General features: G+C 40.2%; 1 protein-coding gene across 5 annotated transcripts in view; it reads right to left on the reverse strand.

The window, feature by feature from the left end:
* CPQ (carboxypeptidase Q) overlaps positions 1-12,030 on the reverse strand; it is a 498,122-nt gene that overhangs the window by 201,596 nt on the left and 284,496 nt on the right. For 4 of the 5 annotated variants that reach the window (XM_036830874.1, XM_036830876.1, XM_036830875.1 and 1 more), the window contains exon 5: positions 5,813-5,886. The exons of the other annotated variant lie outside the window; for it this stretch is intronic. In XM_036830874.1, the coding sequence (XP_036686769.1) occupies positions 5,813-5,886 (74 nt within the window). The remainder of the gene's footprint in view (positions 1-5,812; positions 5,887-12,030) is intronic. 5 annotated transcript variants of the gene reach the window in all.

The raw sequence follows: 12,030 nt of genomic DNA on the forward strand, positions 1-12,030 counted from the left end.
CAAGATGGACTTCATTGATATTTATAGGACATTACATCCAAAAACAACAGAATACACTTTCTTCTCAAGTGCTCATGGAACATTCTCCAGGATAGATCATATCCTGGGTCACAAATCAAGCCTTGGTAAATTTAAGAAAATTTAAATCATATCAAGTATCTTTTCTGAGCACAACACAATGAGACTAGATATCAATTACAGGAAAATATCTGTTAAAAATACAAATACACCGCAGTTAAACAATACACTACTAAATAACCAAGAGATCACTGAAGTAATCAAAGAGGAAATCAAAAAATACCTAGAAACAAATGCCAATGAAAACACGATGACTCAAAACCTATGGGATGCAGCAAAAGCAGTTCTAAGAGGGAACTTTATAGCAATACAATCCTACCTCAGGAAACAAGAAACATCTCAAATAAACAACCTGACCTTACACCTAAAGCAATTAGAGAAAGAACAAAAAAACCCCAAAGTCAGCAGAAGGAAATAAATCATAAAGATCAGATCAGAAATAAATGAAAAGGAAATGAAGGAAACAATAGCAAAGATCAATAAAACTAAAAGCTGCTTCTATGAGAAGATAAACAAAATTGATAAACCATTAGCCAGACTCATCAAGAAAAAAAAGGGAGAAGACTCAAATCAATAGAATTAGAAATGAAAAAGGAGAACTAACAACTGACACTGCAGAAATACAAAGGATCATGAGAGATTACTACAAGCAACTATATGCCAATAAAATGGACAACATGGAAAACATGGACACATTTTTAGAGAAGCACAACCTTCCAAGACTGAATGAGGAAGAAATACAAAACATAAACAGACCAATCACAAGCACTGATATTGAGACTGCGATTAAAAATCTTCCAACAAACAAAAGCCCAGGACCAGATGGCTTCACAGGAGAATTCTATCAGACATTTAGAGAAGAGCTAACACCTATCCTTCTCAAACCATTCCAAAATATAGCAGAGTGAAGACCACTCCCCAACTCATTCTACGAGGCCACCATCACCCTGATACAAAAACCAGACAAAGAGGTCACAAAGAAAGAAAACAACAGGCCAATATCACTGATGAACATAGATGCAAATATCCTCAACAAAATACTGGCAAACAGAATCCAACAGCACATTAAAAGGATCATACACCATGATCAAGTGCAATTTATCTCAGGAATGCAAGGATTCTTCAATACACGCAAATCAATCAATGTGATACACCATATTAACAAACTGAAGGATTAAAAACCATATGATCATCTCAATAGATGCAGAGAAAGCTTTCGACAAAATTCAACACCCATTTATGATAAAAGCCCTCCAGAAAGTAGGCATGAGGGAACTTACCTCAACATAATAAGGGCCATATATGACAAACCCACAGCCAACATCGTTCTCAATGGTGTAAAACTGAAACCATTTCCACTAAGATCAGGAACAAGACAAGGCTGCCCACTCTCACCATTATTATTCAACATAGTTTTGGAATTTTTAGCCACAGCAATCAGAGAAGAAAAAGAAATAAAAGGAATCCAAATCGGAAAAGAAGAAGTAAAGCTGTCACTATTTGCAGATGACATGATACTATACATAGAGAATTCTAAAGACTACCAGAAAACTACTAGAGCTAATAAATGAATTTGGTAAAGTAGCAGGATACAAAATTAATGCACAGAAATCTCTTGCATTCCTATACAATAATGATGAAAAATCTGAAAGAGAAATTAAGGAAACACTCCCATTTACCATTGCAACAAAAAGAATAATATACCTAGGAATAAACCTACCTAAGGAGACAAAAGACCTGTATGTAGAAAACTGTACGATACTGATGAAAGAAATTAAAGATGATACAAACAGATGGAGAGATATATTATACCATGATCTTGGATTGGAAGAATCAACATTGTGAAAATGACTCTACCACCCAAAGCAATCTACAGATTCAGTGCAATCCCTATCAAGCCACCAATGGCATTTTTCACAGAACTAGAACAAAAAATTTCACAACTTGTATGGAAAGACAAAAGACCCTGAATAGCCAAAGCAATACTGAGAAAGAAAAACGGAGCTGGAGGAATCAGGCTCCCAGACTTCAGAGTATACTACAAAGCTACAGTAATCAAGACAGTATGGTACTTGCACAAAAACAGAAATATAGATCAATGGAACAGAATAGAAAGCCCAGAGATAAACCCACGTACATATGGTCACCTTATTTTTGATAAAGGAGGCAAGAATATACAATGGAGAAGACAGCCTCTTCAATAAGTGGTGCTGGGAAAACTGGACAGCTACATGTAAAACAATGAAATTAGAACAATCCCTAACACTATACACAAAAAAAAAGCTCAAAATGGATTAAAGACCTAAATGTAAGTCCAGACACTATAAAACTCTTAGAGGAAAACACAGGCAGAACACTCTGTGACATAAATCACAGAAAGATCCTTTATGACCCAGCTCCTAGAGAAATGGAAATAAAAACAAAAATAAACAAATGGGACCTAATGAAACTTAAAAGCTTTTGCACAGCAAAGGAAACCATAAACAAGACAAAAAGACAACCCTCAGAATGGGAGAAAATATTTGCAAATGAAGCAACTGACAACATATTAATCTCCAAAATTTATAAGCAGCTCATGCACCTCAATATCAAAAAACAAACAACCCAATCCAAAAATGGGCAGAAGACCTAAATAGACATTTCTCCAAAGAAGATATACAGATTGCCAACAAACAAATGAAGGAATGCTCAACATCCCTAATTATTAGAGAATTGCAAATCAAAACTACAATGAGTTTGATCAATGAGTTTGATCACTATCACCTCACACCAGTCAGAATGGCCATCATCAGAAAATGTACAAACAATAAATGCTGGAAAGGGTGTGGAGAAAAGGGAACCCTCTTGCACTGTTGGTGGGAATGTAAACTGATACAGCCACTATGGAGAACAGTATGGAGGTTCCTTAAAAAACTAAAAATAGAACTACTATATGACCCAGCAATCCCACTACTGGGGATATACCCTGAGAAAACCATAATTCAAAAAGAGTCGTGTACCACAATGTTCATTGCAGCACTATTTACAATAGCCAGGACATGGAAGCAACCTAAGTGTCCATTGACTGATGAATGGATAAAGACGATGTGGCACATATATACAATGGAATACTACTCAGCCATAAAAAGAAACGAAATTGAGTTATTTGTAGTGAGGTGGATGGACCTAGAGTCAGTCATACAGAGCGAAGTAAGTCAGAAAGAGAAAAACAAATACCCAAATACCGTATGCTAACACATATATATGGACTCTAAAAAAAAAAAAATATATGGTCATGAAGAACCTAGGGGTAGGACAGGAATGAAGACATAGATGTAGGGGCTTCCCTGGTGGCGCAGTGGTTGAGAATCTGCCTGCCAATGCAGGGGACACGGGTTCGAGCCATGGTCTGGGAAGATCCCACATGCCGCAGAGCAACTAGGCCCGTGAGCCACAACTACTGAGCCTGCGTGTCTGGAGCCTGTGCTCCGCAACAAGAGAGGCCGCGATAGTGAGGCCCGTGCACCGCGATGAAGAGTGGCTCCCGCTTGCCACAACTAGAGAAAGCCCTCGCACAGAAACGAAGACCCAACACAGCCAAAAATAAATAAATAAATAATGTTTAAAAAAAAAAAAAAAAAAAGACATAGATGTAGAGAATGGACTTGAGGACACAGGGAGGGGGAAGGGTAAGCTGGGATGTAGTTAGAGAGTGGCATGGACTTATATATACTACCAAATGTAAAATAGATAGCTAGTGGGAAGGAGCCGCATAGCACAGGGAGACCAGCTCGGTGCTTTGTGACCACCTAGAGGGGTGGGATAGGGAGGGTGGGAGGGAGACGCAAGAGGGAGGAGATATGGGGATATATGTATATGTATAGCTGACTCACTTTGTTATAAAGCGGAAACTAACACACCATTGTGAAGCAATTATACTCCAATAAATATGTTAAAAAAATAATTAAGTATATTACAAAAAATGCTTCACAACACCAACATACTATGTGCATTATGAAATATCTACAACAGTAGAAATTTGAAATGAGATAAACCTAAGTTTTATATTTTTTCCCAACATCCTCAAGGACCTCCTCGTACCCACTTTGGAGACCTCTTTGCTTGCTGCCCACAATGACCTCTGCTGAACTGCAACCATGACCTCCAGGAGGGCAGGGCCCATGGATGCCTTGCTCATCCTATAATCCCCATTACCATAGAGTACTCATTGAGTATTAGTTCCCCCTTGAGCCCTTTCCTTCCTGGGGGCTGACACTAGACATAGGTGTTACTAGTTTCTCTGTTATCTTTAAGCAGTCTAATTCTATAACCTCTGGGGGGCACTAAAGAGAACTTCTCCACCCAGTGACAGAATGACAAGCACTGGAATGTAAAGTGAGTCCCTTAGCCTAAGGCTACTGATGAAAGTGAAGGAGAATTTTTATACCCTCTAGGAAATGCAATCCATTAAACCATTAAAAAGAGGAATTTGAGGTATTTCCCCACTATCCAATGGCACTGGAAGAATTTTTAAAGTTGAAGAGTAAATACGGGAACACTGTAACCTTTCAGAAGTACAACTGTTTAAAAAGAGCATACTGGGAAGCTGCTCAAATATTCTAAAACAATGAGCAGCTTGACATTTTTCAAACAAATATTTTAAAACTCAGGTCCACACGTGCACTGGAAATTAATGCCATTTGTTCAACAATAATAGACTTGATTCACATCCACTCTTGTACGTTGGATTATATTTGCTGATTTCATTAAACCTTCAAAAGGTTACAGCGGTTGACATATGAAAAACTCCACATCTCTAGAAGAAGGAATTCTGTCCCAGTCCTCTTTTTACAAAACCTCTCTTCAGAAAGAAATGATAAAGCACAGGACTCTGTTCCTCACTATCCCTGATTATATATTCAAACTTCTTTATCTACAGATATACTAACAAGGAAACAGAAACAGGTAGTCATGAACAAACTTGGGGCTGAGAACAAGGCAGGTACCATGGGGAACTCCAAGAACTGCCTGAAGGGACGTTGTAGGGAGGCCCAGAGACCTGGGCTCCTCAAGCAAGGGTCACAGGATGCAAAACTGGGCATGAATGAGCCCACCTCAGCACTCAACTGGTGGGACCAGGGGGCATTTTGATCAGAGACAGGACTCCAGAATTCAGTACTTAGCAATGTCAACTGTCTTCCTATCTCTTCTTTCCAGAACACTAAACAAAAACACACAAACAAACAAACAAAAAATCCTCAAAAGGGATTTCAGCAGAACCAACAGAAGGGCTGTGTAACTACAGAGAGATTGAAGTCAGCCCTTAAATATGCTTTATAAAGCTACTTGAACTGGAAAAAACTTCTTGACCATGCCAGAAACATATGATCAATGTGGGTTAAATTAGGGTTTCCATAATCGTGACAGTAATTTCTGCAATAAGATCTTTAACAGTTACTAATGTACAAGACTCTCCAGCCTAAAAGGCTTAGTGACACAAATAACTATTACATTGTCAAATCCTGAGTAACAATAAAAGTCCTGGAATTAACCCCAATATGCATTAAGGGCTGCAGTTACTGTATCTGTGGCCTAGATACATTTCTGAAAAACTTCAAAAAAAAGGCTACAACACTTCTCACTAGCGGTTATGCTGTAGCCCTATAATGCCCTTTATGTATTTATTTCCTTTCTCTTTTGAAAAAGAAGGCTTCTTCAGATTCCAGGTTTCCTTAACAGTTTCATTTTAACTTACACAAACCAAGAGGGCCAGACTGCTATTCTCCAGTTGTACACGTTCCTTAACTTTCTCGTGCCTTGGTTTCTTATCTATAAAAGCAGAATAATAATAACACAAAGTATTGGTTATTATGAGGATTAGCTGAATATACACAAATCATTTAGGACAAAGCCTGGTCCATGGTAGTCAATTATCAATTATTTGTATTACTTTTATTACTTCAGTGGTTTATATAGATATATGAAAATAGGTCCAACCATGATATGGGGCAAACTTTCAAATTTTTGATAATTTACTTCCAGGTCATTCAGCTCTCCTATTTAAAATTCCAGCCTATGAGTATCTCTTATTCTACACTGGAGTACTAGAGGGCTTTCCAAAGGAACAGAATTTGGGTAGGTCTGGAAGGCTAGCGGCTTTCAACTGAAGACTCCAGCTTTCGATCATTCAAACCACAGGACAGTACATGGGTCTGGTAGGAGAGTTCCAGAAAGCAGATCTCCCATAAGTAATATATTTAATGCCCTCTCAGATAGAGTTCAACCATGTTAGATAAAAGTACATCACAGGGATTCCTGGTCCCAGCTACAAGTGGTGACATTAAAAGGGTCATATTCAAAGTTACTTCCTGAATCAGAGAAAGAGCAGAAGGGAAGAGATGGTAAGAGGTACTAGGTTGGTATTTCTCTACGTGTGGTCCTCAGAATACCAGCATCAGAATCATCTATGACATCTGTAAAAATGCAGATTCCTGGGTCCCATCCTGGACCTACTGAATCTGAATCTGAGCATGGGTCCGAGGAATCCACATTTTTATTAATCACCTGGATGATTCCTGTGCGTGCTAAATTTTGAGAACCAGTCCAAGAAATTCGACTCAGGTTGTGGGACCGAGCCATACATCTGTGCTGTTGGTGAGGGATCTTCTGTGTCAACTAGAGGAACTGTGGATTGGTTGAGCTCTGGCTTACCTCTCTTACACCCCAAGGGTCCCTTTCATTTGCTTCATCCCTGCACTTATCCCAGCCTCAAACCGAGAACCCAACTCTACAAATCGAACTGGGACCAAAAGAGGCCAATGGGCAGGGCTTGCCATCCTGAGGACTTGGCCCCAACACTGACTTTGTAGTATTCCTTCCTTAATGTGGCTTCTGGCAAGACGATCAAATTTCCATTTAAAAAACAACCATATAAGTTCACGGTAAGACAGTAAGGCTTGAAAAAAAAACAAAAGCAAAGAAAGAAAGAAAAAAAAAACACTCAGCTCCTCCCTAATAGGGATGAAAGAAGAAAACGGAATATAGAAAATGTACCAAATAAAAAAATAAAAGAAAAAGAGAGAGAGAGGAAAAAAAAGAAAATGTACCAAATAATTGCTTTTTGTGGTTTACTTGTGAAATCAAGTTAGGCAGTCTTTCGAAAGACAGTGTTGTATGAGGTTCTGCTAACAAGAGTAACCAAAAAGTTTCTCTAAATTATAAATCAGTATATATATATATATATATATATATATATATATATATATATACTCCTATGCTATTTAGACATTGCAAAATAAGTTATCTTCTCTAGAGAAAAGGAAAAGGGGAAAGGATAAGGATAATAAAGCATTCTAGCACATATATCAACATTAAAGAAATTCAATATTTCAATAGTAGCTTGAATGGCTGAACATCTTCCTCTTTAAGTATTAGCTACCTTATTCTCTCTTTTTATCAGTTCAGTTTTCTTGCATTTGTATTTTTTTAAAAATTAAGGGGCTTCCCTGGTGGCGCAGTGGTTGAGGATCTGCCTGCCAATGCAGAGGACACAGGTTCGAGCCCTGGTCCGGGAAGATCCCACATGCCGCGGAGCAACTGGGCCCGTGAGCCACAATTACTGAGCCTGCGTGTCTGGAGCCTGTGCTCCGCAACCAGAGAGGCCGCGATACTGAGAGGCCCACGCACCGCGATGAAGAGTGGCCCCCGCTTGCCGCAACTAGAAAAAGCCCGTGCACAGAAACGAAGACCCAACACGGCCATAAATAAATAAATAAATAAATAAATAAAATTAAAAAAAAAAATTTAAATTGTTACATTTGATCCATAGGAATGAGAAGAGGACATCCGATGCACAATACATGTATAGGTGTGAAACTGTGCTTGCCCCACTACTGTGAGGGCACAGAAGGGTATTGTACACTTTCACTCCGGTAGTTTTGGAATCATGGATCTCAGTTATGCTCGTGACGTCCCTAGTAGGGCAAGGAAAACGTCACCTCCGGCAGGAGTGGAATGGGGGACCTGGAGTGGCTTGGCAAAATCTCCAGCGTCCCACAGCACGCTGGCCAGGAAAGTCTCAGTTGCGAGCATCTCAGTCACCCTGTCGACTCAACCCCATGCTGATGCTCAATCCCGACTCATTACTACTAACAGCAGCCGTATTGTCCAGCGTTAAGGTACACGGCCACGCTGTGGACAGGCGCCTACAGGGAAAGAACTTGTTACGGAGTGTAAACTGGGGGAGTATTTAGGCAGCTGCAAGTCTGAAGCTGATTTACATGCCAAGCCAGCCAGGACAAAAGAGGAAAGAAACTAGGGACCGAGGCAAATTCAGCTGAGCTCTGGAATGCAAATAAAGTTTACAAATGAGAAAGGTATCAAGGTTATAATAGTAAGAGTGCAAGGCCAGCGCGAGTTCAGCCAATCTCAGCAGCTTGTTAAAGGCAGTTCTCCCCTACCCCACTGAATGTGCTTCCTGATTTCAAAGTTACATAAGCCCATCTTCGGCAGGCAGCACTTAGCACCGCACTCCGTCCACTACCCACATTCCATCCAGCTAATTAGCAAGCGCCAGACATACTTCTATGGGAGAGGGCTGAGAGCAATTTTGTAAGTCCCTGTGTTTTCATTAATGTGAATTTCTCAGCCTTTCTAGGTCAGAGAAATGCTGGGCGATTACAAGCTCTTACTTGTATGAAAAGGGGAAAAAGCATGCTGGCACATTATAAGGAGCGGAGGCCAGTTCCCAAGATTTGGGGAAAGAAGATGGAGTGCTTGAAAGAATGCAAAGGTATTTTTTCTTAAGTAAAATAAATTGATAGACTGTTTTACATCTCCCAAAGGAATCAATCAAGAGATCATGTAAGGTGCTTTGAGTATTAAGTTACAAAAGAAGACTAACTCCAGTAATTAAAGGTGGACCAGTTGATGGAAATTCAACTTCTTGTAGTTCTTCCTAAACTACGAGTGAACTGAAAACTCTTTGTAGTATTCATTCATTCATTCAACAAATGCTCAGTAAAGCCTACCTCATCCCAGGAACTGAGAGGGACTCAAGGAACACAGAGGTAGAGTTTCCTCCTTTGTACTCCAGAAGCCATCTGCCCCCTCATTATCATCCCATTTGCAAGCTACTCAGGAATATTACTTTGTCTTTTCCACTAGATTTTTAGCCAGTCAGTTAATGAACACTTGAGGAAAGAAAGATAGAAGGGAGTGAGAGAGAGATGGAGGGAGACACAATTCCTTTCAAAAAGCACATAATCTAGTTTGCTGTGAAAGTCAAGGTGGTCTGGAGTTTCGTATAAAGGGACCACGGAGAACTGTTGGCTTTTTTTTCCCTCTTTGTGAGCTATGTCCTCCATATGGGACCAACCCTAACCTTTGGCTGATGAACCATAATTTTATGTGGAGCTCTATCAGTATCACATTCATTTTAGAGTTGGGAGGAATTAAAAAACCCATTTGGGATATTTGTTTTCAATGTAGGAAACTGTGTAACTGTCAGGGAACAATGAGAGAAATCAAATAGGGCAGGAAAGGGAAAACATTTTTTACAGAGAAAAGTAGAATTCATGTTTTAGAATAGCCAGGTTAAAAATATTTATTATGATAACAGAGTCAGACTCTCATTACACTTTCACTTGGCATCCCTGAAAAAAGTATTAGTGGTAAAAATTAAGACACCTGAAATTACCAAGCATTGGGGAAGACAGGGAGCAGCCGGAACTCTACGTACTTCTGGTGGGAATGTAAATTGGCACAATCCCATTGAAAACAATTTGGCATCACCTAGCAAAGCTGAATATGTGTAAACCCCTTGACCCAGAAATTCCACTCCTAGGTATATGCCCTAGAGCAACTTTTGCACGTATGTGCCAAGAGACATGGACAAAAATATGTTCATAAACTGCACTGTTTGAAACAGCAAAAACTGGAATCAACCCAAAAGTCCATCAACAGTCAAATGGGGAGGTAAGCTGTGGCATAGTCACACAATGAAGTATTATAAAATGTGAAAATAAATGAAGCACAGCTGCACACATCAAAATGCATGCTATGCTTTTAAAAAAGCGAATTATGGAAGACTACATACAATTAAACTAGTTTTATAGAGCTTTTAAAAAAGCAAAACTATATAATATATTGTTTAGAGATACATATATGGGAAACCTATTTTAAAAAACATAAAAGGATTAACACAAAAAATCCAGACTAGCATTTGCAGGGTGAGGGGACACAGAGAGACCCTAGGAGTGGAGCCCAAGGTAGAGTCAATGGGACTAGTGATGTTAGGTTGAGATCGTTTCATGATACAGATGATCGTTTCATTATTAGGCTTCACAGTGTACACAGATGATACGTATTCTGTTGTACAGATCAACTGTGACATATAGAAAATATTTAAATTCTGGTATATCATATGATGAAATACTACACAGCCATGAAAATAAGTTAATTAGATCCACATGTTCTCATAGGAAAAGATCAAGACAAATTGTTTAGGTTAACAAAAGACCAAGACAGAACAATACCATAGTACACTCCCATTTCTGTAACAAGTTAGCAAAGATATTAAAAGCTCATATAACTATGTGATGAGTATATATTTGTACTGAATACCTTCTGCTTGGCCCTCCAACCCACCCTCCACCCTGCACTCTGACTGAGGAGGTTGACCGAGATGGACCCCCATCAATCAGTTTTCCTGCTCCCTTGCTTCCCATAGGGTTCAGTCAACAAGGAGCTTCAGCAGGAGAATGGAGGGAGGGAAAAGAGGGAGGTCAGTGTGCTTATTCCCAGCTACCTCCCTGTAGGTGTGGCCACATCCCTCCACCAAAGGTCTCAGCACCATCAGAGGGTCCTTTCTGCAGCACGTTCCCTGTGTCCAGGTATCCGTGAAACTCCCTCCCGGTGCCCTTTCAGGGCTAGGGATAGTAAACACTGTCTCTTGTGGCTTCCCTCCACCATCTCACACTTGGTAAATAGTCCCTTTATTAAACTCGAATTATCCTAATTTGATTCCACCATCTGTTTCCTGCTGGGACCCCAACTGATACAATTATACATGGATATACAAGCATAGGAAAAGGACTAGAAATATACACAAGAAAGGTAATCAGTGGTTAACACTGGTGAAAGAAGCTAGAATTAGAGGAAGAAGGAAACACTAAGGTTTTGGCCTTTATATTATTGTATTGTGTAACATTTCTAAGAGGCAAATATTCATGTATTTGAGCAAAACAAATTTTACGAGTACCAGAAAAAATAATGTTTTAAATGCAAAGCTGGGCAGTTTAGTTAAAGGACCAAATCAGGTCCCTTCATCTCTACATCCCTGGTCCCCAGCACAGTGCCAGCCACACAGTAGGTGCTGATAAGAAATGCTGACACTGTAACCCAGTGAACCTTAGACCTAAAGGATTTCTCAGAAGCAAGGTTAGCTTCTACGGAGTTAAGTAATAAAAGGGAAAGAATAAACACCTGCTAGAGTAGCTCCACACAGGCTTCCTAGAGGCGTGGGTAATGGGGGCCCCAATGACTATAGGTGCAGGCAACAACTGGGCTATGAGCCTGGTTCCTGGCCTGCACGGTGTGCCCACGGCTGAGGCCCCAGGCCCTCTGCACTGAGCTGGGCATGAGAATTGCACCTAACCATGCTTATGCAGGTGTCTCTCCAAGGCCAGACAGACTTCAGTACTACTATCTCCCCTCTTGGTACCCAGGGTCTAGATGCTTCTCTGGACTATGAACTCTGTGGTTGAACCCTTTGGCTACCAGGCTATGACCACTAGACTGGATGCCATCTGGGCAGCTGAGGCTGCGGGTGGCCACCAACACCTGTCTGAGGCCAGGAAGGAGATTAAACCCAGGTCCAGGCTCCCCCCAGGCTGGCCCACTCAGCCATAGAAAACCAGGTCTGGTTAACTCAGATTGTCCTTCAAAACTCAGTTCCTCTGAGAAGTCTTTCCT

This window comes from Balaenoptera musculus, chromosome 17 (assembly GCF_009873245.2).
Source record: "Balaenoptera musculus isolate JJ_BM4_2016_0621 chromosome 17, mBalMus1.pri.v3, whole genome shotgun sequence".
NCBI classification, from domain to species: Eukaryota; Metazoa; Chordata; class Mammalia; order Artiodactyla; family Balaenopteridae; genus Balaenoptera; species Balaenoptera musculus.